This window comes from Pinus tabuliformis, chromosome X, assembly GCF_031772625.1.
Source record: "Pinus tabuliformis cultivar Carrire ecotype Pingquan chromosome X, CPIR1, whole genome shotgun sequence".
In the NCBI taxonomy this organism is placed as follows: domain Eukaryota; kingdom Viridiplantae; phylum Streptophyta; class Pinopsida; order Pinales; family Pinaceae; genus Pinus; species Pinus tabuliformis.
The window spans coordinates 1,354,762,214-1,354,788,718 of record NC_142308.1 but is presented as its reverse complement, the minus strand read 5'-3'; the positions used below and the strand labels follow the sequence as shown (position 1 = coordinate 1,354,788,718).

Genomic DNA, 26,505 nt, shown 5'->3' with positions numbered 1-26,505 from the left:
CTTCCTTGTATTCCTCTGTTTTGACCGCAGCTGTTGTTGTACTTTCCACCTTGGTATCAATTGCAACTGTTGACAGGTGGAGCCATAGACCCTTGTTTTTCGGTGGTTGTATTCTAATGATATCATGTCAGGTAAGAGCAAAACTGAGAGACGACGGGCCTTTTTTAATTTTGTTGCTTCTTGTTTTCAAGCATGTCAAAAGCAAGAAAGACTAATTCAAATCTCTATAATCTGCTACTAATTCTTTCGGGATCAAATGAAAATATGGTCAACTTCGTTTTTGCAGTGCAGTCAGTTTCCTAGATTAAAGAAGGGATTTAAATTTAAAAACTCGAGAAACAGATTCGGGTGTCTTGTTGCAACTTGGACTGACTATAAAATCTCTCCTTCCAAGCTACTTAGAAGATGGGGTTACAAACTTACAATTCATCTCATTTTGGACTCGGATTTGGACTGATTATAAAATCTCTCTTTCCAAGCTATTTAGAAGATGGGGTTACAAACTTACAATTCATCTCATTTTGGACATCTGAGTGGTTGCTGATACAATGAGATATTATCCCCTCCACCCAATTTTAAATCCTACATCGATATTATCCCCTCCACCCAATTTTAAATATCCCATATCTGTGGTTGGCACAATGTAATGCCTCCCCCCAATTTTGAATCACGCTGGCTAAGTAAATTTCTAATTTAATTGGAGAATTTATATCCAAGTTTTTTCCATAAATTAACAGGAATTTCTGTAACAATTCCATTTCAGAAGTAATAGGGACTTCTATGGTGAATAAAGGCATTCATCAAGATAATTGAAGCATGTTTGTTCAAGCTCCGTTCTCACCTAACGCAGCTTCTGCAGGCAAGAACTCTGGTTTCCTATTCAGCTCTGAAAATGTAAGCGAGACAGGTCACAAAAGGACTCGGGCATCGAGAGCTACCATGGTTGCAGAAAACTCAAATAAAAAAGAAAGCATGTTATCTGGGGCTTTGTTTAGCTGGTGTAAAAGTAAGAGACCAATGCAATTCCCATGGTTTAAAACTTTTCTGACCCTAATAATCGATAAGAGATCATCACTTCCATTCGGTTTCTAGATTTGAGGAACAGGAAATCTCAGAAAATGGATAGGAACTGGTATTCCCTGTCTGTTGGGGACCTCCCAATCCATGGTTAGAACATGGGTCATGATTCTTGAGCTTTGGCAGCTCAATTACCAGGTCTAAGATATATATTGTCATTCTTAAAAACAGGAAACATGAAATGCTGTGAAAAACAGAACAGAGACTACCTCTGTGCGTTTTAGTCTTACCTTACAGACTATCATCTGAATACCCCCACTAAGTAGCAGGGCTCTGCGCCCCCACCTGTCAACAGTGGCAATAGATACAAGGGTTGAAGCTACAAGAACAGCTCCAGTCATGACAGACGAGTAGAGGGAAGCATTTGCACCAAAGCCCAAACTGCCGAAAAGGACAGGGGCATAGAACAATATTGAATTGATTCCAGTCAAAATCTGAAACATGGGCATACAGATGGCCATCACAAGCTGTGGCCGATTCCTCCTCTCTAAAATATTCCTGAATGGATGCCTGATGGATTTAGCCAGTGCGGCTGCATCGACCATATCCTCATACTCTGCTTCTACATTCCTAGTGCCCCTGATCTTCTCCAGGACAGCTCTGCCTTTCTCCAGATGACCACGTTCTATCAGACTGTTGGGGGTATCAGGAAGGAACATCCCTCCAACGGTCATCAAAAGTGCAGGACCTGCAGCCAAGCCCAGAGAGAGACGCCATCCCCAAGTTTTTATGTGCTGAGTCCCATAATTAACCATATTTGCTGTGAAGATCCCGAGTGTTGTGGCCAACTGGAACATTATATTAAGCCCTCCGCGGAATTTTGGTGGAGCTAACTCTGAGAGGTACAGAGGAACAGCCTTGACACAAATTCAAACAAAAAGCTCTGTAAACCCAAGGCATTCATATCTAAACAAAAAACTCTGTAACTCAAATCACTCCAATTCAAAGCCAAATGTCTAAAGCTTTAGTAATGCGTGCTTTTATCAATATATCTTGGAGAAACTCTTTCGAAATCATTGAGCCCACAACCCATACAAGCCAACCTGATTTGCGAAGCCTATTCCCACTCCAAGCATTATGCGCCCAATAATGAGCATGCCTAAGCTGATGGCGCCGGCGTTGAGAGCTGCACCCACAAGAAAACAGATGCCTCCGCTTACAATACTGGCCTTGCGCCCATATCTCCTCGTTACGTGAGACGCGCCCACCGAAGCAATCAGACCTGCAATGTAGAGGGATGAGGTGAACATAGCCAGGCCTTGGTTGTTGTATTTGCAGTAATCGCTATCATGGTCATTTTCATAATGCTTCGTGTGGTACACTGCGGGGAAGAATTTCTGGAGAAAATCGTCCATGGATGTCACTCCACCTAAAATTCAAAACATAATTCATAATTCAGCCCTCGGCTGCAACTCCATTAAGCGTTATCCTCTAATCGAGTCATGGCAATCTGTACACAAACTATAAACTGAAACTGAAAACCAGAAGCAACTGAAACTGAAAACTAGAAGCAATTTCTGGGAGAAAACTATGGGATGAAGAGGTGAAATGTCTGATATTTCCAATGAACCTACCTATTATCATGGTAATCTAATAGTGATCTGTACGCACTGAACCTATAAACTGAAATTTTAAAGAAGCGAATTTTTTGGAGAAAACTGTGCGATGAAAAGGTGAAACTTCTAACATTTTAGATGAACGCACCCATTATCAAGAACAAGAAACGATAGAAATAGTGTTAATCTATGTTTATTGGTTTTTGTTGAGAGAAATTTTATGTTTATTACTTCTGGTCATTAACTATAAACTGAAATTGAAAAGAAGCGATTTTTGAATAAAACTGTGTGATGAAAAGGTGAAACTTCTAACATTTCAGATGAAGGCACCCATTATCAAGAGCAAGAAACAATAAATATATTGTTAACCTATGTTGTGTTAATCTAGGTTTATTGGTTTTTGATAAGAGAAATTCTATGTTTATTACTTCTTGTCATTAACTCTAAACTGAAATTGAAAAGAAGCGATTTTTTTGAGAAAACTGTGGGATGAAAAAGTGGAACTTTTAACATTTCAGATGAACGCACCCATTATCAAGAACAAGAAACAATAAACATAGTGTTAATCTGTGTTTATTGGTTTTTGATGAGAGAACTATGTTTATTACTTCTTGTCCGTGATGATGAGAGATGCTTCTTGTTCCTAATGATGAGAAATGATTGGAAAAGTTTTATGTTTTGTTACTTCTTGTACCTGATGATGGAGAAGTTCACCCACCTCTTCATCACACAGTTTCTTGTACCTGATGATGGGAGAAGTTCACACAGTTTCTTGTACCTGATGATGGGAGAAGTTCACCCACCTCTTCCTAACACAGTTTTTTTTTCCAGAAATAACTTTTACACCATAATACATACATAAGTGTACTGGATATACCTCGAACATACATACCTGATATACCGATATCATAGCCAAAGATGGAGCCCCCAATCGCAGCAACCATGCATGCAAAAACAACATAGAACGTTACTCGGCCCTGGTATTGCTGTGCTCTTTCGTGTGATACTCCCGGTGCGTCTACACAACCCCCTGCCATCCTCTACTGAAAATGAAAATGAAGGTAGAGATGGAGGTGGGTTTAACCAATTTTCATCCACTCAAAAAGCTGGAATATAAATCGTGACGGAGTTATATAATATCGATATTTAATCGACTGGTTGCTGACGTTCGATCACTTTCGTCGGCAGTGTGAACCTTTTCCAAATCCCCGACATGGGCGTGGATATTTTCAGAAAACTGACGGCTGGAGACGTTCGCAGAGGGTGTATGGCCTGTATCGCACAAATGCAGGATTTGGGTTTTGATTTGATTTGAACTCTAAGGTGAAGGTGGTGGTCACTAACTTTACCAGCGCCCACGAGTCATGCTTTCTTTCCCGGGAATTAAAAAACACATGAATTCACACAATATCTGATGTAACCAACCAGAAAGCTTTTTGTGTAAAGTATGTTTTCATAGAGAATGACCTGTGCAAAAAGTCATGTACGGCTGCCATAGTGATGTCAATTATTCCCCGAACTTGTAGTCACGGAATTACTGAGGTTCACCTGTTCCCAAACTTTTTGATTGGGCTTCATTTCAAGATATGCAGATAGCTGTAGTCGGCTTGTACTACGTTTTGAAGTTTTTTTCGGATATACATTTGAGTCGAATTTAGTTGGAATTACATTTTGAGTTTTTAAATTTTCATAATTTAAGTTTTATAAGAGTTTTTTAAGTTTTAAATCTATTTATATAGTGAAAAATATAGTTTATTAAATTTTGGCTAAAAAAATTTCAAAAATTAAAATAGTTTAATAATTCTTATCGCATCAAAATATTTACTTTATAATACATTTCATATTGTTAAAATTAAAATAATCATAAAATTGAACTAAATTATAACTTTATTTTAAATCAATATTAATTAAAAAAATTAATATACAAATTAAACATATACACATTTAAAGGAATATGGGACACAATTTTTAATTATGGAGATTTACCCTTACTTTATTATCGCTTTATTATGGAGATTCCTAATTTGTTTGTAAATATGTTTTGTTACAATATTATGGGTCAATACCATGGCTTATCAATAGTGCATACCCAAAAAATGGTAACTCACTTCAAATGACACTTGTACATATGACATTTTTTTAATTAATCAATTTAGTTAAAACAATAAAAATGACATAATTAATCTCAACCATTAATTTTTGTATAATACTATGAGTATTCTAAAATATTTTAATAATTATAGATAATTAAATTAAAATTTGGAAAGCTCTTTACTAAAATAATAGTTCATATATATATATATATATATATATATATATTAAACTGGTAGCCTCAAATTTCACCATTTAAAATTATATATATAATTAAATAGTAAACTAATTAAGTACCATTTCTAATTTAGAAGTGTGAAATTATACAACATGAGTGGGCTTAATGGTTAAGAGCATGTGTTTCCTCCTACGATGTCACGGGTTCAAAATCAAAGGGGGGTAGAGTATGTATGTCTTTGTAGGCTTAGCAATCAAATCGATGGGCAAAGGTGGGTCCCTTGTCCCACAAACAAGGAGGTCTCATACACCAATTTGGTGTTGGCCCACAAACAAGGGGGTCTCATACACCAATTTGGTGAATAGTAATATGTATATATATATTTAAAAGGTGGGTCCCTTGTCCCACAAACAAGGAAGGTGGGTCCCTTGTCCCACAAACAAGGAGGTCTCATACACCAATTTGGTGTTGGCCCACAAACAAGGGGGTCTCATACACCAATTTGGTGAATAGTAATATGTATATATATATTTAAAAGGTGGGTCCCTTGTCCCACAAACAAGGGGGTCTCATACACCAATTTGGTGAATAGTAATATGTATATATATATATTTAAAATTTAAATACGAAAACGGTAGTTTTTTTCTATAGGAGGTATGGCTTTTTAGGTTATCTATATAGAGTGAATCATTCACTTAAATCTTATATTTAAGAGTATTAATTGTAATTGATTATTTTTCTTTACTTTCAGTGATTTCATTCAGTAAGTGTTGGAAAACAGGGAAATATTGAGAGGGTTTGAATCAGTGTTTTATAAAAGAAATTAAATATTTTGCCAATCAAACACATTCAACAATACAATAGTGCACAAATCATATCAAGCTTGAACTCAGGATATTACATGGAGACCCATACAGGGGAAAATCACAAATCTTATTTTAATTTTCAATGTAAATGCAAGTACCAATTGTGGTTTACATTAGATTTTGTCAGCACCAGCCTACAAGAGACATCAACCCCCTTTTCTTTGCAAGCACCCACTTGCTTTAGCCACTCAAATCCCTCTCTCATAAATTTTAAGACTCAGATCTATGGCACTTTTATCATAGAATCATACTAACAACAAATTATATTCTCATATCTTCTCTAGGCATCAATTCTTTGCAGGCTCTCCAAACATTGCTTTTCACAACAGCTCTATAGCTCTGATATTGTTCACCTTCATCCTTTGTTTAGTATATATTTCAACACCCATTGTCTTAGATATGTAATCATTGGCTCCTAACTTCCTTAGATCTACATTTTATCCTTTACGTAACAACTACAAAACTCAATGAATCTACATTTGCACCTCTATACTACACTTCTCTCTCACAGATCCACTTGATTTGACATTTAGATCTTGTGTTATTTCATTATCTTCTTATGCTCTCTTTTGCTCTTGGCTCAACTGCAAATTGATTGCACTTTAGATTAGTTCTTGGATTCTCATATGCATTAGCTAACCAATTTGTTCAAGCATTTAGATTTTGTATTTATACTTTATTGCATCTATTATCAGGTGTATTGATCCATGGTTTTCACCCATGGTATCATGAGTTGAATTAGTTGTTCTACTCGTCCACGATAGTTACATTATTAATTTGCATGCAAATAGCTCGATCTGACATCATTTTTTTTCTTTTATAGATGCAAGGCTCCATATCTCAAATGGTTTCAACCTAAATTTGTTTTAATAACTTTGACACCTAAAACATTAGTTGTCATTGCCTTGAGTGCTTTAATGATCGACCCCATGTGACCAGTTCTAACCATTGTAGCTTAAATGACACTCTCACATCCCGAAGGTCTAGGATGAGGTTCAATGCTGATACACTAGAGTCTAAGGCCGAGATCCCAAGACCACATTTTCAAGATAATAGACCCATAGGTATCTATTGTTAAACCCTTCATGACCAAAAGGAGTGACCATGGTCATTAAATAACTCTTCTTAGATCTCGAAGGACAGAGATCCATTTAACACTAAACTCAAAACACACAACTCTAAGGTTGAATTCTCGAGACAATGAGCTCTGAAGCGCTTCATTGCTAACCCTTCATGAACAAGGTTGTGACCACTGGGTTAAGCTCTTCTTGAATCTCGAAGTTCGAAGATATTTTCAACATCAAGCTCCAAACATAAACACTAAGATCAAAGTCCCTTGACAATGAGATCTTGAGCACTTTATTATTAAGCCCTATGTGACCGAGAGTTATGGCCATAAGCTTAAGCTTCTTGATTCTCAGATATTGGGAACACCTTCCAATACTCCAAACATGAAACTCTGAGGTCGAGACTCTGATATAGGGTCCACTACCACATCACCTACCATCAGTACTGACACACCATCTATTGTTTTCATTAAGTGCCTACCATGTGTCCACTTGTTCATGCTTTCCTACCATGTGTCACTTACCAACTATCAATTTGTCTGATAAAAAATGTTGAATTTACTTGTCACATATCACCCACACATCCTGCCATGACATCTACTTTTCATATATGTTCCACTGTGGCAGCCATGTCATGCAACTTGTCATCCTTGTAAAATGTGCCACCAACTTGTCACGTGTGCTAGCCATTGTCTCACTAGTCATTTCTTTGTTGTATGCAAATAGAAATCTTAACAAATGGTTCGATACATGCCTAGGTGCTTTCCACTAGGATCCTTGTGATTGGGCACAGTGACCAATGGCTTGTTGTTCCACTACCTGTTAGTATACTTCATTGTTGTGTGCAAATAAGGTCTCAACTAGCAGTATGATGGATGCTTGGGTGCTTATCGTCAAGCTCCTTGTGACAAGGAATTGTGACCAACAACTTGTTGGTTCACTACCTACTAGTTGTTGGCACTATCTCCTGAGCTTGTGATTTGGGTTTTTGGTGTCGATCCAATGATGGGATAGTGTGTTGCATTCCCTTAAGAAACCACTAGTATCACGAGGGAGCCCTTCCTTCATTTGGGATAAAACAAGGGAGGGGGGTTGTGTAACCAATTGCATGCTGCCACTTAGTTGGTTGATAAACCATGATGGTTTCCACAATGATTTACATCCCTATTAACTTTAATACAGACTTGGGTCCCCTCTTGTCGTCAATCTACCCAAGAAGTTTGATCTGATGGCGCACTTTTTCCTTTTATCACCCATTTTGGCCAATCCACTTCAAACCCAAATTTCTTTTCAGTCTATGGGAGTTAGGAAAAGTTCCATATACCATTGGAAATGACTTTGAACAAGTTAGCTAACCATACATCTTTCAGACTCAACTGGAATAAGAACCTATAGACAAAGTTCTTGCAAAGATATGCTACTCAAGCTACACTATTGACACTTAGGAATCAAACTAGGAAACCAAAATTTAGAGAAATAATGACATCAAATATATCAATGAAAAAATAAAATTAGAAACCTACTATCGCATTCAACAATCTCCCCTTGAATTTTTCATCAATGACAACATATACTCAACAGTCTCCCCCTTTGGCATTGATGGGAACATCACTAGACATTGCTAGTCATTGATGGCTTTGGACTTGACTTCCCCTATCAACTCCCCTTGGTAGGCTATTAGGCTACTGTATGCTCACTCTCTCATTCTATCTTTTTATTCTCCCCCTTTAGCATCAATAGAAAACAGGTGTGGCTCAAATTGCATTTTCTGTAGAAAGGTATATATCTTTATTATTTGTCCTTTGTTTCTAAAATGAAGTCTTATATTTCTATACTAATTCAATTTTATGCTAATGTACACCAATGACTATTTCAAGATCCAAATTCTTCACCTGAACACGTGTTTCTCCTATTGATCTTTTAGTTCCTCCTAAGTTTATTCACTTTTGTTCTCTTTGACATCCTAGTAGACAATTATTCTTGATAGAAGTGGATAGTCGCTTTTGTTCCTTTCTAAGGAAATTATGGAAGAGATGAGGGAGTCATCACTATCAACTTTTCCTCAAATACTCAAATGGCTCTCATAAAAAAGGCTTGATGAATATATTAGCTATTTTTTCCTTTATTTATATATACTCCAACCTTACAATTTGATCAACCACTTGTTCTCTAAGAAAATGGTACTTTATGGGTATATTCTTGGTTTTTGAATGAAGAACGAGATTCTTGGACATGCTTATAACACTGGTATTATCACACAATGAGAATTAGTGCATCATACGTTACCTTCTTGTCTTGCAATGTTTGCTTCATTCACAAAGTCTGAGTGGAACACCCAACAGTTATTATGTACTCAGATTTAGTTGTGGACATTGAAATTAATGCTTCCTTTTTACTTAACCATGCTACCAAATGATATCCTAGAAAGAAAGCACCATCACTTGAGCTCTTATGATCATCTACACTGTAGCCCAATCAACATCTATGTATGTAGTTAAGGAAAAATTCTCACCTCTGAGCTACCATAAACCAAAGTCCATCGTGGCCTTTAAATATTTGAAGATCTTTTTTTGTTAGGTCCCTATAATACTAGTGTATCACACATTGGTATTATCAGTGTAGCCCCCTTATTTTTGTTGTTGTAACCATGTAGTCCCCATATTGTTATTATTGTGCCTCGTAGAAGCCCACTATTGTTATTGTTGTGCCCTTACATTATTATTGTTATGTCGGCTCTGATTATATTGTGACCCCTTAGACTCCTATATAGAAAGGAGGTTTTGTCATTTGAATCATCCAAGAATTGTTCCATTGTGTAATGTAAAGGAGTTTTCACCCTCAAAGAGGCTAATTTTGAAGTCGTTGATCTATATTTTCTTCTATTTTGTGAGTTGGTTGCATAATATTTGGTATCAAAGCTTTGGATTCTAGGGTTTTGCTTCTTCAAACGGGCCATCTTGGAATTTTCACTATAAAGTTTTTTATACAAGACTTCAAAAGCCGAATTTTTTTACCACGTGGATCCGAAATATTAGAGAGATTCGTGTAAAAAATTCAGATATTGGTTCGCTATATTTTCAGAGATATGTTCTGAGGAAGTTAGGGTTTTGGCAGGCTCCAGAATTTTGTCTCAAACAGGTGACATAGAGAAAATCGTCATAACTTTTGTTTCAGGCATCGCATTTGAATTATGTAAGAATTGGTTGAAAGTGCACGGACTGTAGTTTTTCTTGTAGCAATTGCAGGGTTGAAGGTTGAAACAGTGACACGTGGTATCTCGTACAACTTCGCTCTACTAAAGTAGTCCATAATTAGGTCATCATGGGAGATTTCGCATAGCTCTTTCTCGAAGAATACAATCTCAATAATACTTGTGGGGTTGGAAAGAAGACTCAAAGAGATACCATAGGAAGAAAATTCAAAACTTGGAGATGCGAAATTATAAATTTACAATTGTTTCAAGATCGATCTCCTAAAATGAAGAAAAAGGTGTGTATCATTTTTTTTTTTAAATTTGCATAACTTTTGTTTGAAAAATCAGTTTGAAGTGATTCAAAGGGCATAGTGAAGAATATATATATCATTGTTTGATTTCGAAATGCCTGGAAAAAAAAATGGAAACACCTAGTAAGAAAACAGAAATTTCTACTATGACACATGAAGAAGAAGAAGAAATCCAACATGATATATGAAAATTACGAGACCAGGGGTAACAAATTTTGAACTCACAAAGAGTAACCAAAAATGAAATGGAAGCTAATATGGATGGTTTGAAGAATAGTTTAAAATCATACATGGACGGTTTGAAGGATGGCATAGAAGCAAAAATGAAAGACAACATGTAATATTTGAATAATGGTTTAAAAGAAGACTTGGAAGGTTTGAAGGAAGTTTTGACAAAGTTGCTACAAGAAATCCTTCCTAATGGTGAAAAGGTAGTAGAGGAAACTCATGATGAGGACAAAAGAAATGTTAATCATGATTTCATAGACTCTAATGTTGGATTGAAGACCCACCATATTCCAAAGATCGATATGAGGAATTTTGATGGCAAGGATCCCGTAACATGGATACTTTAGATGGAGCAATATTTTGATCTCCATAATGTGCAAAACACATAAGAGGTGCGCATTGCAACTTTATATTAAGAACCCAATCAGTTTGTATGGTATCGATGCCTTTGCTCTCGTAAATAAATTATCACCTGGTCAATTTTTACAGAGTAAATGATAGCACATTATGAGGATACAAAGAGCAACACCTTCTTTAGCCAATTTATAAATCTCAAACAAAAGGGTTCAATGGTGGAGCACATTGAAGACTTCTAAAAATTGAATATAAGGGTAAATGATATTCCAGAGGAGCATAAGATTGATGTCTTCATAGAGACTTTAAAGGATTACATCCAACATGAGGTTCTCCTTTGGGAACCTGATTCATTGGAGAAGGCATTCAGATTGGCAAGAAAAATTGAAAGAAAAATTATGGCAACAAGGAAGCCTACCACTCACAACTATAAAGATGGAAGTGTTTTTTCTCCTAGCCTTCCACAACCTATAAGGTTGACACCACAAAAATTGGAAGAAAAAAGAACAAAAGGGATCTGTTACAATTGTGATAGAAAATACACTAAAGGTCATAAGTGTGCGGAGAATAAATTAATTTACATAGATTGTGAAGGGGAGGAAGAAAAGGAACAAGAAATGTCAAAAGAAGAGAATATAGACTAGGAACCAACCCTAGAGAAAGAAGAAATGAATCTGACCATATCTTGTAATGCATTGGCAAGAATTAACACTCCTCAAACTTTCAAGATAAAAGGATATATCAAGAAGAAAAAGGTAATAGTGTTGATTGATTTGGGTAGTACCCATTATTTTATTCATTGTAAGATAGCCAAGGAATTGAATTTCTTCCTATATCCAGCATCATAGTGTCAAGTGATGGTTTCAAATGGAGGAACCATATTTTTCTCTCGAAAGTTCCATAATATTAAGCTATCCATGGGAGAATTTGTATTGAATAGTTCAATGCTTTCCATTCCAATGGGTGGTGTTGATGTTGTACTAGGAGTCCAATGGTTACAATATTTGGGTACGAGAGATTTTGATTTTCAAGAACTTTTCTTGATTTTTTTTGGGAATGAAAGGAAGTTGAATTAAGGGATATCATAGGGAAACCAGGAAAGATAATCAAATATAATGGAATGAAAAATATTCTAAAGAAATAACAACGGGGCGTAATTGCACAATTATGTTCACTAGAGGTTCAAACATCCAAATCATCTATTTCTCCAGACCTCCAAAAAGTCTTGGACAATCATTCTAAGGTTCAAGAAATGGAATATCGCATTGATCATCTACAACAAGTTCTCCAACTCTTAAAGGATAACCTCACTTTGGCGCAAAATAGAATAAAACAACATGTAGATAAACATCGTAGTGAAAGAAATTTTGATGTAGGTGGCTGGGTATTTTTACAGCTACAACCATACAAACAAATGTCCCTCAAGAAAGCTAAGAAGGATAATAAATTATCACCAAAGTATTATGGTCCTTACAAGGTGTTGCAAAATATTGGTACTATGACATATAAATTGGATCTGCCTACATCTTCCCGAGTGCACCTAGTTTTCCATGTTTCATACTTAAAGAAGATTATGGGTGACAAGCTCCCAATTCAAACAATATTTCCAAAACTTGATGAGGAAGGAAAACTCATATTGGAACCTGAAGTAGTCTCGGAAACAAGAACATGACAACTACGAAATCGATCAATTTCAGAGTATCTCATCAAGTGGAAGAACTTACCCATGGAAGATTCCACTTGGGAGGATGAGAATTTTATACAGAAATATCCAGAACTACTCAAGCGTTGAGGAAAACACTTTTTTGGAAGGAGAGGGGCATGTTAGGTCCCTATAATACTAGTGTATTCCCTCATTTTTATTGTCAGTGTAGCCCCCTTATTATTATTGTTGTACCCATGTAGTCCCCATATTGTTATTATTATGCCCCATAGAAGCCCACTATTGTTCTTGTTGTTCCCTTACATTATTATTGTTATGTCAGCTCTAATTATATTGTGACCCATTAGACTCCTATATATAGAAAGGAGGTTTTGTCATTTGAATCATCCAAGAATTGTTCATTTGTGTAATTTAAAGGAGGTTTCCCCCTCAAAGAGGCTAATTTTGAAGTCGTTGAGCTATCTCTTCTTCTATTTTGTGAGTTGGTTGCATAAAAAGCAGTAAAGGTGGCCATGTCAATAGCCACAGTGTTGCACCACCTCCTCAACAAACAATCCAACTAGTGATGTTTGATCAACCTGCTTCCATGGGGAACCTCCTTCCTAATGACAAATACTATTATGAGCCCTACCTAGTTTTCTAGGAACTTGAACCTCGAGAGCACTATCTAGGTAAAGCACGACTATCAAGGTAGTTTTTTATGTAGCCACCACATAGTTTCTTAGTGCTTTTTAGGTTCCTTTCCCTTTTGATTTTGTATGTAATGATGCAAATATATTCTAGGAGAACATATAGTTTCTCCTTTTGGGGTTATGTTTCCTCCTAGTTTTTCACTTTCTTGACTCTCAGTCGGGCCTCAGAGCTCCCCTGCATCTAATTTTTGTACAACAAGTGTATTACAAAGGCTTATAACTTACCAAAAAGATATATTAAAATATTTTCTTAAAAAAAAATTAAATATTTTAATAATGATGGTTAACATCTATTAAAATAATAGGTTTATAAAATTTTTAAAAAGATTTAAAGAAATTATTTGGACTTTCTAAAAAAATCTCATGCATGAAAAATATTGAGAAAATGGTCTTAATATCACTGTAATGTTGATGACTTATAAGATTATGAAGGTTAATATTATGACACATATTTTGAAATTTTGACACTTCAAAAGAGAATCCCTCTCATCTTCAACCCTCTTAATATCACAAAGAGGAAATATTCTTTCATCTCAAGATGTTTTGAAAATTTTACAATGTTCATTTTCATTATGCAACTTGTGAGAGTTTATTATTATTTTAGCAATATTGATCCACTTCTTTGCCCTAGTCAAACCTGAGATATACTTTTGATTTTCTATGTTAGATTTGACTACTTGATGCAAGCCAATATTATAAGTTATATGTATTTCCTTGTTTTAATCGTTAAACCCAACGTTGGCTCCTTAGTCTTATTCCTTCAGATTGAGTCTAAAACGCCCAAATTATAGGCCTTAATTATATTTCGATTGGCAGCTTCGGTGCCAGCCCTAGATTTGGTGGGACAAGCATATGACCCAGTCTTATGTCCACGGTCTCAAATCTTGGTCTTGGCCTTTCCTAACGAGACCACCCTTGCAACCTTTAAAATTTCCTGAGATCGATATCCGAGACAGATATTTCAATCAACAAAAATTAATTATGGTTCTTGCCCTATCAACTAACGGGTCTCACCCTTTTTAAGGCCCCGAGATGGAGATTCAATTTACAACAATTATCTGGATTGGGTCTGTCTCGGCCTCCATTAAGAAATGACTTAAAATCTCCTCCTGTGAATCTCCTTTGAGATTCTAATCTGACAATGAATGTGAATAGTCCTCCATTAAATAGTGGGGCATACTAAAATTTTTTTGAATCAACCTTTGATGGTTTCTTCACATAGTTCTACACTTATAAAATCAAAGGAAAAAATCTCCAAATCTATGAGTAGGAAATAAGATTTATTTTCTACAGAGGTTCCTCTGGAGACTTAAAAATGCCTTTAACTCACTTACACCAAGAAAGAAAACAAAAACAACAACACTCAGGATAATCTCTGGAAAGGAATTTGTTCAATTCTCATTAGATCTCACAAACTTATTCCAACATACCTCGATTCAATTAACATAGGAAATTAGGGATTCTTATCATGCCACTGTAGGTAATAAAACATAGAGAACAATAATTTCACACAGTGGATTACGAGAATTAGATAAGAAACATAGGTCACCCTGCAAATGTTAATGACAAAAAATACGACCTTCATTAACACTCAAATCTAACATAAACACATACTCGGGTTTGATCATATCCATGGAAATTGGATCGAATGGACCAATTTTGGCTTAAGATCGAATTCTTTGAGCCTTTTCAAACTAATTAACAAAAATGATCGTATTACATGGAAAACTCAATTTTATTCCTTATAATATACACAAAACGGAATGAGAAAATTGAGCAACCAACTCCTCTAGTAAATATTATTTTGATTTCCTATAAGTCCAAGTAAAACTTTGATTGGTGCCCCTACACCACTACCTCTTTGTATTATCTTAATTTTATTTAATCCTCTAATATTTTCTAGCATAATAGATTTTCTTCAATTAGATATAATAATATTTTTAATATTATTGGTATTGTACAAAATGACATCTTCTTACATTCCCTAATGATTTAGGGGAGATTTAGTATCCTTATACGATACTCCTTGAGCTATTGGTAATTTTGACTAGATTTTAAAGAAATTTTGGAGAGCCTCTTGTCATCCATGTTGTTTATCTTGCTCTTGTAAATTAAGCAGCTAAGCATAGTTGTGATCTCAATGGTGGAAATTTTTTTTATGACAATAAGAGAAGGTGTATTGATTTTAATTTTGGGGTTATTGAGTTGTAAAATTATTTTGAAACTCTTTGATTTTTCCCATGAGTTTCTTCAAATATTATAATCTAGATTGGATCATTACATTGTTTTTCATCCTTATTGATTCTTTTAGAGTGGAAAAAGTGGTGAAATTAGCTCATAGGACCCTTTTTACCAACGGGGCCCAGTTGGTCAAATTGGGGTATGAAAACTACTAGCAGTGGTTTGAGGCATCAGACGACATTTTTTGGGGGTAAAACTTTTCCAACTTAGACCCACACCTTTTTCTCATATTCTACACAAAGAGACATTTGCAACAATGAAATAATCACATCAATCGAGTATGTATGCAAAAGTTATGCCACTCAGAAGTTGACCTTCCTGTTTTCACCACCATAATTAGAGAGGATGCCACATCAGCCCGCATTATTCATGAAAAAGGGGCCAGTCGCTTGATTATAATGTAGAAGACTCTAGACGAGTATATATTGTAACTCTATTTAATAGTTTAGGTATTCAAACCTTGGCCACTACTAGGCTATTGGGTTGTGTTATAACTGGGACACTACAAAGAAAAGAGGTTCCATTCTTTCGAGTGCATTTTTTCCATAGTTGAGTAAAACTAGCTGAGAGGGAAAGGAGATAGAGCACGTAGATAGGACTTGTGTACTGTATTAGCCCATAGGCCATAGGCCATACTTCTTTGTACTCACAGACATTTTCTACTAAGAGAAAGAGAGTAAAGAAGCTTGACCTTCTAGTTGGATTTTTCTCCCAAAAGGGTTTCACAGGTCATATCTTGTGTCAAATATGTGTGTGAGATTTATTTCGTTGTTCTCTAATTTTCGGCATGATTTTAATTCGCATGCATATGTTATTAATACTAATCTCTCTCTCTCTCTCTCTCTCTCTCTCTCTCTCTCTATCTACACACATACACACACATATATAAAGAGAAATTAAATTGTAATAGTGTAGATTCTAGATTTTTACGATTTGTTATGACAAATTGTCTAGTGGAATATCCACGATAGTTTACAGATCATATTGGTATCAGAACTAGATTTTCTCTAGGTATATCATGGAGATTTGCAAGGGATCTATATTATTTGGGCCAAAAGTTGTAAAAGCATAATCGTGGCCGACAAATCTATGAATAACCCGCACGATCTTGCAGAGGAGAGGTTTTTGTGACTGGAACAACAAGTAGTGGATATAAATCATAATGTAAATATCCTCATGGCAACCCTGACCAATAATTTTAGGATATTTGGAGAAGATGAGTTTTCTAATGCAGAGGAAAAATCAGAGGGGGGATCAGGAGATGAGGAAGAAATATAGAACCAGTCAAAGAAAGGACCTAAAAAAGATCAACTTAGTTCGAGTATCGTGAATCCTTCACAGTCCCTGTTCAAAACGGAAGCGAAGGTTGATATCAAGTTATACCACAATGAGATAAATGCTCTGAAGCTATATCACCGGTTGCAACAACTAGAAGTGTATTTTAGTGTCCATAACATTGAGGAAGAACATGTGATTTTATTTGTGCGACTGAAATTAGAGGGGCATGCCTTGGCTTGGTGGGAAAACCACACAGAGACCTTGAGGTTGGAGGGAGATCCTCCAATGACTAAGTGGGAGGAATTTTAAACTCTCATTAAGTCACAGTTTTACCCTATTGGGTATGTAGAGGACCAGTGGATTTGGTGGCACTACTTCAGGAAAAAGTCGAGGAAAAGCATGTAGGAGTACATGACAAAGTTAAAAAAGATGGTCATATTGTTGGGTATCTCCCCAAAGAACCCAAATATACTCCTCAAGTATTTTGGGGGTATACACTACCATATATGGTGGCAAGTGATGTTTTTCAAGCCAATATTAGTGGGTGAGGCTTATGTACATGCACAGTACTTGGAGAACATAGGCCTGAAGAAAGCACAAGCAAGTGGATCAAAATAAAAGGAGAAACATGGCACTTCTAAGGAGGGGAAGAAGAAGCAGAAAGGGGAAAAGATAAAAATATGACATACATTGCACATCAGTGAAAATATCCTATCAACCACTACAATTAGTGTGATATTGACAACCATACAGAGGACAAGTGTTAGAAGTTGCATCCAGAGCTTAACCTGAAGAACAAAAACAAGGACAATAAGAAGAAGAATCTCATGGCCACTGTTTTGAGCAACCAAGTTGAAGCAGATCAGACGTGGATGAGAAGATTCTCTATACGTAAATTTTGAAGGAGGTGAATCTAAGTAGCCTTCAGCAATAGGACGAGAAATAAATGACCAAACTCTTTCATATAAAGATATAAGTCAAGAAGGCCAATATTGATGCTTTGTTTGAATCAAGATCGCATGCGAGTATAATTGCAACAAATTTGTTCAAGAAATTGAAGTTCATGATCATCCAAGCCCATATCCACCAGTATGGGTAAATAAGGATTCATAGCTAAAGATAACAAAACAAAAAATATGACTCTCCGAAGAGCTCTTACTCTCCGAGACTTGTATAGAGTAGTTATGTCTTTACAGCAGCACACGGTATTCACTCCACCTCTTTCTATACAGCTTACGGTATTCACACGGATCAAAGTGCATGGACTAAGATATTCTCTCTTAAGGCTTGCTTCTATGGCACTGGGGCTTAAGGCATTCCATCCACATAGGGGGGTACTAGTCCAGTCCAATGGGGCTTACTGTACAGACTTCCATCAGTGTTCATTTTATTGATGAAGTAGAACTAGATGTGGTTCCCCTTGATGTATGCAGAGTCGTGCTTTTAGGGAGTCCCTACATGTACATGTGAGATGCAATATTCATGCAAAGAGGCAAACAATATCAACTCGTGAAGGATGGAAAATTGTTCACCATCAATGTGAAAAAGAAAAATCTAAAATTTCACTAGTAAGTGCTAACCAAGCCAAGAAATTGATCAGTTCCAGCAAGAAGTATGTTTATTTTTTTTAGAGAAAATCAATCTGTAGAAAATTTAGTAAGAGGTAAGGCATCCCTAAAGGGGTGTATTAAGAAATAGAAACAATACTTGGAAGAGTTACTATGGGCATACAAGGATGTGTTTTGAGAGCCTAAAGGGCTACCACCTGGTGAGCCCCAATATTGTAGCAATAATGCTACAACTCCTGGAACTCCCTTCTTTAATTTCATCAACCTGGTAGTTCGTAACAAACTTGGAAGCGACGGTGCTGTATGCACAAGTACTAGCTCTTGTCGCAGCTGTCACTTGGTCAGCTGGCACAAGTCCGCTAGGGCTCAAGCCAACTTCTATAGGCTCTCAGAAGAAGCTTGTTAAATGATGGACAAAAGCTAGCTCAAAGAAAACTAATCTACTTGGCAAAAATGAACTGAAAGCAAACCAAAGCATGGAAACCCTAGGAAACCCTAATCTGACTAGTTTAATCTCTATGATGCAATAGTGAGAGTGCAGATGTCTAATAATGATGCCATTACCTCTAGTTATGTGAAATGCATGAACTCAAACTACTTTCATGAAAAAGGACATTGTTTTTATGTTTTTGCTTGAATGGTTGGAGTGATTGTGATTTTGTTCTTATTAGGGTTTGGTTGTGCAGAGGTGGTGCAGAAGGAAGGAAAGCTTGGGAAAGGTTGGGGAGGCTAGGAGAGGTCCCCAGGGATCCTTAGCATCCGTCCATAGAGGTTCCTCACGTTCAGATGCTCAGCAACCGAGTGTGTGGGCTCCTACAGGATGTCTGCAGGGGATCCTACAGGAAACTCAGGAATTTCTACAGGAAGTCTATTAATTTCTACAGGATGTCCTACCGTGGGTGTTTTGGGTGATGGTGAAGTGATGGAATGGTATGGGAGGATAGGTGAGATGGAGAGGGAACTGGTGATGGCTCAGGAGCAGAGAAGTCAGATGGAGAAAGAGTGCATGTAGTGGGTTGATGGCTGGAAGGATGGGATCAACGAAAGGTTAAGTAAATGGAGCTTCGTGAGTAATGGAAGAGCTGGAAGGTAAACGAGCTGAACAGAGGTCGGTTGAGTGGCTTTAGGTGTGGTTGACAAGAAGAGGAAGGTAATGGAATGGTGTGGAGCAGTGTAGATGAAACAAATTGTCTATGAATGTCACCAAACACGAGAACTCTTTAACCTATGTTAACTGTGCTATTTTGAACCAATGAACAACAGTGCAATTTGTGAAAGAAACTCGTGCATGGAAGTGGAATGAAGAAGTAATGATCAAGACCAAAGTGCATGGATGGATCTACGACTAAAGTAACTGTTGCAGCTTGCATGGAAGTAAAAGACTGCGTTTCTTTTTGGTGGTTGGTATAGACTGCACCCCCAACCTCTAAACAGAGATGGCAGTGAAGGCTCTCTCAACCTTTTCTTGGAGCTCAAAGGAACACTAATCCTCCTACTCTAATTCAAAACAACTAGAAGCACTTAAACCATAAACTAATCCTACTTCAATCACATAAAACAAATCAAATCAGCAGGCTGGAAATTCTAAATGCATGACAAAACAGAGGAAATAAAGTGCTGCAAGGAAAAAGAAACAACATTACAAGGAGGAAGAGGTCTATTGCTCTCTTAAAAACTCAGAATTGGATCAAAAGCTGCCTGTCTTTATTGAATAATCATGAGTCTAATGACATGCCAAAACTGGCTTACAAGGAGCAAAAACCGAGCTACAACATGACTAACCAAATTGACTAACTAGCTAACCCCAAATTGACTAACTAGCTACACAAAATCACTACCAACTAGCTAACCAAAATGAGGCCCTAAGCCTTCTTATTTATACAATTTGAGGACCCAACAGTCCTCCTAAAATTTAGGGACTTGGCTGCCCAAGACTTGTAGTTGACAGCAGTCCAACTTGACTTGCTTGGCTGCCCTTGAGCTGATTGATTTGGTGGCCTTTGAACTCCGAGCTGATGGTGGAGAATTTGAGGTAAGGGCCCATAAATGAGGGGGACACCTTCCTACAAATCCTCTAGCTTGTTCTCCCACGAATTTGGCTGCCAAGTGCTCATTAAGACCTTCCATTTTGTCTCCAAGTTGACCAAAAAGGCTACACAAAGCACCCATTAGACTTGTTGGCATAATGACTAACCAAATTCACTCTATTAACATAAAAATAATAAAAAACATGCAATAAACAAATGAGAATGGTGGACTAAGCCAAATTAGGAGGTTGAATGAGCCCAAATAATTGTACATTTTTGGGGCTCATCATCACCCCCCTACTGAAAGTGTTGCTCATCCTCTGAGCAACCAAATCTCTCCCCTTGTCTTTGATGGCCCTGGTGACTTCCTTGGCTAGCATCTCGGCCGATTTCTCCTTTGGCTTCCCTCTTTTCAAACTTTCCTGTAGAAACTGTTCGATGGCTTCCTGTAGAAACAGTCCTCTGTCTTCCTGTAGAAACAGTCTCTGTCTTCCTGTAGAAACAGTCTTCACTGTTTGGGTCTGCGCGGCTGAGGGTGCCTTCTTCTCGAACTGTGCTGCTAGGCATGGTGAGAATACCCGGGTGACAGTGTCACATTTTTCATCATCATTCATCACTGCTTCATTGAGATCTTGATCTTGCCATGAATGTAGTTATGCCCATACTTCCAGCGCTGAGACTGAGGTTGTCCTCATTATTGCACCATTATTACATCATCATTGAGACCCTCACTGTTGCTTCTTTATCATATCCATGAGGTCTACCTGAAGGTTAGATCTCCATGTGTGTCTAAACTGTGATTGCAACCGTGGAATTCAAATACCCATTGAGAGATATCAATTTACCTTTTCAGATCTGCAGCTAGGATATCTGTTGTCTGTTCAAACAGCACTAGAATACACATCTGATAAGTGGAAACATTAAGTTCACACACAGCCCAGATTTCTGTGGGCAGGTTACCACATGCACCTAGCTGTGTTGGCCATGAACCTGTTGTGAGAACTTGCACGGCCAAAGTAGGCGCTTCGCTGATTTCATTGGATCCTTCCGACGGATATCATCAACAAACAAAGAAATATATTCTGGTGACATTGTATTCAAATTCATAAAGAATTCAAATGATGAATTCAAAGCATTTTGGAAAGTTTTATCATTGCTAAATGCCATGCTAATAATGTTGTCATACTTATCAAGAAGGTGTTGCACAAAGCCAACTGAATCTTTCAGCGTTTTCCTTCCGCAAAGCTGTTCTCTGCCTTTCCTGTAGACGACATCCTGTAGAAACGCCTGTAGAGCGTGACAGGTGAGAATTTTTTTATGAAACGACAGAAATCTAAGGAATCAGGTAGAAATATTGTAGAGCATCATTGGTTAATTGATCTGGAAGTGGTAGTCATGCGCTTCAGTTGACTGCAGTTAAACAGAGGGTGGTGAGAGTCAGCCAAGCATCATTTAATTTCAACGTGATTTTTGGTGAGGGAGTGAAGTGGCCAAGTGCACGTTGGCCCCATGCAACTATTGTCTCCACTGCAGTGTTTAACTAGTTGTTCTCTGCTGTTAATCTCATCCATCAAGCACGCTGAAGTCTAACTGTCCATCACTACCCGTTTTCAATTTCCTTCCTGCGATGGCTGAGCGCACGTGTCTCATTCACCCACCAAGCGTTGTTGAACTAGATGTGGGTGGCCAGTTAGCTGGCCACCGATTTTTTTAATCCTAACTATCTCATTCATTCATGCAATGCTCAGATTAGATTCATGCAAACAGAGGAACGAGTTTAGTCACGTACCTGCAAGTTAAATGGCTGATTGTGAAGCGTGTTGTTGCTGCATGCTCTGATTTTGCTGCTGCATGCTTGGATCCTTTGATTGCATGAGGGCTTGGCTAATGATTTTTGATTGTTTTTCCTTGTGTAGGTGTCCTCTGGCCGGATCTGAGCTGCATGCAATCGTTTCCTCGTTCAACTCTGCCCGTTCAAGCTGCTGCTGCTGCATGGTCACAAAACCAGAACTTCTTTTTGCCATTTCTCCCAAATGGTAGATCGAATTGATCTGAAACTCGGTGAGCATGTTCCTACCATCATTATGCATCTCCCATAGCAAATTCGTGATCAATGGATGCACGGATTTCGAGGAAATTGGAAAATGGCTGAAGATTTCAGAGGTCGATTTCTTGGAAACCGTGCATCGGAATCGGCTGAAACTGCTTGGGTAGGCTACTATCACCCATGTGCATCTCCCCATGAAACAGGTTTTGAAACGGATGCACGGTTATGGAGAAAATACAAAAATGGCTGATGGTGATGGAGGCTGATTTCTTAGAAACCGTGCATCGGAATTGCATGAAACTGCTCAGGCATGTTTTCATCAACCTTGTACAATCCCCCATAAAACGGTTTGTCAAAAGGATGCATGGTTTTCAAGTTATGGCAAAAACAAATTTGGTTCTATGGATTTTTGCCTCAAGGCTTTTTGCATGTGCTTGCATGGGATGACAAAATGAATTTTGTTTGTGATGCAGGTATGGAGATGATGGAGGAGGAGTTGGAAGATGGCATGAGGGCTTCTGAACCCTTGAGGAAGCTACCATGCTCGCCAAACCACTTTTTGAAATGCATGCCTAGTTTCCCACAATTTCTACAGGAAGTTCCTGTAGAAGCACAATGAGAAGCACAAGGAGGTGAAAAAAAATGATGGATGAAGGCAAGGGATGGACACACAAGTGCTTGTAGGCCTAATCAACAGATTCCCACCATTAGATTCACTTTTGAAATTGGATTTGGCTCGTCCAAAGGTTCTACAGGATGTTTCCTGTAGAAATACAGAGCTTCCTGTAGAAGACACAGTTTTGAGGAAAGAAGCATAATGACATGAAAAAATGATGGAAAAGGGGTGAGGAATGGAAACATGGATGTGGGTAGGCCTCATGGACATATTCCAAGCCTTCAGGTCCTCCTCGGAGATCAATTTGGCTTTTTTGTAAGCTTCCTGTAGAAGATACGAAACTTCCTGTAGAAGGCACAAAAACTTCTTTGTCTTTGTTTTGAGTGATCCACCTGACCTACAATGTCCTTCTTGCAACCTGCAATTAGCCAATGGAAATTAGTTTTATTTGTTCTTTTTTTCTTTTTCTCTTTTTTTTTTTTTTTTTTTGAAAAACAACTAGGGCGCCTCATGGAGGTTTTCACCCTAATTGCCTGCCCTGGGCGCCTCCAAGGAAGGTTTTCACCCAGGGATCTTATTCCCTTTTATTTTCTTTTCTTTCCAACCCATTGACTGCCTCATGGAGGTTTTCAATCAATGAGCCAATCTAAGGCGCCTCCGAGGGGGTTTTCACCTTAGATTTTTATTTTTCTCTTATTTTCATTTTTTCATTTCTTTACTTTTTTCTTTTTTTTCATTTTTTCTACCCTACCCTACTTGAAAAACAAAATCATTTTCAAGTATAAGAATACTTCCAATGGAGCCATGTGCACATCGAGATTAGAGACAAAATGATGTGAAGGCTCGAGATGCATGCTTTGACAGGTATCCAGATCTCAGAGACCAAATGATCTGGTGTTGAAGGGATCAAACAAAACTGAGGAAGAAAGTACTGTTGCGACTTAGTGACCTTCTGAAACCATATCTCCATATAGCTTTGATATCCTTGGTTCTTTTTCTGATCTGGATCATTCTTCATGTCACCTTCTAACATGACTTTCTCATCTTCCTCTTTTTGCTGATCTTTCTCTTGAATACATGGAGGATTTGATGGTAACCATGAGGGAACTCTCTCGATCTCTGATTCTGATCTCTTCTCTTCATCAAGTGCAATCAATGGTTCTTTGATCTCCTCTTTTGAATCTTCTTTTGCTGGATGTGATCCTTCAATGCTTTCAAGATAATCTCTTTTTTGCAATGCTTTTCCTGAGCTATGGTGAAGATCATTGAGCTCAAGAGGAGTCATTTGCACATGTTGTGCCTCAGCTTTGCAATTAGGTTGAGCTACTCCATTGTATGGCTTTTGAAATGGTACGGGTAGATGAGTGGAGGTGTGAGTTTGAGATGGAGATGGATGGCATTGTGGTTGGGTAGGCATTTGGGGTTGCCTTGGTGGAGGAGGAGGCGATGGTTGTGGATGAGCAGGTGGTGGAGGAAAATGAGCGGAAGGAGTGTTGTATTGGGGCCTCCACTCCTGATAAGGTGCATTCCACTGAGGCTGTGGCTGAGCATAAGAGTGAAACGAATGAGCAGCTGGTTGGGCATAATATGGATCTGTGAAGGAATAAGGAGGAGGTGTGAACCAGGAAGGATGAGCAGGGGGACCCCAAGAAGGCATGAAAGTGGCTTGATAGGGGTCATAATAGGTCTCGGGTGTCCCTTGCAGTTCCTGCTGGTAAAATCTAGGTCCATGTGGCCTCCTTTGGTTCATATAATAGAGTGATTCAGTGGCTCCCTTGGCTCTTTGATATGCAGCTTTGATTCTGGGCAAGGAAGGGCACTGATCTGTAGGATGGTATTCTTCACAGATGAAACACACTTCTAGGGAGTGCATTGGACATTCGTTCCTAGGATGCTTTCTAGTGCACCTAGGACAAAAAATGGCCAAAGCCCTCTTGGCTTCTTCTCGCTTCTTTTGGATCCGCAAGGTATCTAGTTGCATGGCAAGAAACTGCCTCATATCACTCTTGAAATCTTGGATCTGATTTTCAAATTCATCTTTGGACAAGATGTTGCTCCCAACATCTCTGCTTGTAGCCATTTGCTCCAGAGGAATGTTTTCTTCTTCTTCTCCCCTAGAGGTTCTTCAGATATGTCTTGATGTCCACCCTGGGGTTCTTCAATCACAGCCATCGAAGAAGAGAGAATCTTGGCTGTGTGAAGCAGTGGGGGTGTTGTGCAATCATTTTTCTAACTTATCTCTACTCCTACAAGGCATGAAATGAAATATTTTTGGTTGATATTTTCTTTTTTCTACTTCTACTTGCAAAACTGAAATAGATTGAACTGCAACTAACTATCTTGCGAAAATGAAAATGCGGAATTGGAATGAAAGCAGGAAAGGACTAATCTATTTTGCTCAAATGAAATTGCAGGAATGAAATGCTAGGCTACGCTTGCAGAATTGAAATGCTAATTTACGCTTGCAAAAATGAAATTGCGGAATTGAAATGCTAATCTATGAAAGCAAGAAATGCTAATCTACTTTTGCATAAATGAAATTGCATAATGGAAATGAAATAAACTACTTAGCAGAAGGTTGTAGTAGAAAATAGCAGAATAGCAACAATCACCAATACTCTGTCGCGTCCCCGGCAACGGTGCCAAAAAGATGGTGAGCCCCAGTATTGTAGCAATAATGCTACAACTCCTGGAACTCCCTTCTTTAATTTTATCAACCCGGTAGTTCGTAACAAACTTGGAAGCGACGGTGCTGTATGCACAAGTACTAGCTCTTGTCGCAGCTGTCACTTGGTCAGCTGGCACAAGTCCGCTAGGGCTCAAGCCAACTTCTATAGGCTCTCAGAAGAAGCTTGTTAAATGATGGACGAAAGCTAGCTCAAAGAAAACTAATCTACTTGGCAAAAATGAACTGAAAGCAAACCAAAGCACGGAAACCCTAGGAAACCCTAATCTGACTAGTTTAACCTCTATGATGCAATAGTGAGAGTGCAGATGTCTAAAATGATGCCATTACCTCTAGTTATGTGAAATGCATGAACTCAAACTACTTTCATAAAAAAGGACATTGTTTTTATGTTTTTGCTTGAATGGTTGGAGTGATTGTGATTTTGTTCTTATTAGGGTTTGGTTGTGCAGAGGTGGTGCAGAAGGAAGGAAAGCTTGGGAAAGGTTGGGGAAGCTAGGAGAGGTCCCCAGGGATCCTTAGCATCCGTCCATAGAGGTTCCTCACGTTCAGATGCTCAACAACCGAGTGTGTGGGCTCCTACAAGATGTTTGCAGGGGATCCTACAGGAAACTCAGGAATTTCTACAGGAAGTCTATTAATTTCTATAGGATGTCCTACCGTGGGTGTTTTGGGTGATGGTGAAGTGATGGAATGGTATGGGAGGATAGGTGAGATGGAGAGGGAACTGGTGATGGCTCAGGAGCAGAGAAGTCAGATGGAGAAA

The 26,505-nt window shown here is 38.0% G+C and overlaps 1 protein-coding gene and 1 pseudogene across 3 annotated transcripts in view; both read right to left on the bottom strand.

Moving 5' to 3' along the window:
* Nucleotides 1-1,238: 1,238 nt before the first annotated feature.
* On the bottom strand, nt 1,239-2,432 carry LOC149145105 (sugar transport protein 7 pseudogene; annotated as a pseudogene). Its single transcript, XR_016265140.1, has 2 exons — nt 2,121-2,432; nt 1,239-1,934 (listed from the first exon to the last, which is right to left on the bottom strand). The product of XR_016265140.1 is annotated as a sugar transport protein 7 pseudogene (transcript).
* The window catches only part of LOC149145104 (sugar transport protein 7-like), a 45,026-nt gene continuing 20,832 nt past the window's right edge, over nt 2,312-26,505 (bottom strand). For both annotated transcript variants that reach the window (XM_089448741.1, XM_089448742.1), the window contains exon 4: nt 2,312-2,446. In XM_089448741.1, the coding sequence (XP_089304867.1) occupies nt 2,438-2,446 (9 nt within the window). In that variant the 3' untranslated portion in view covers nt 2,312-2,437. The remainder of the gene's footprint in view (nt 2,447-26,505) is intronic.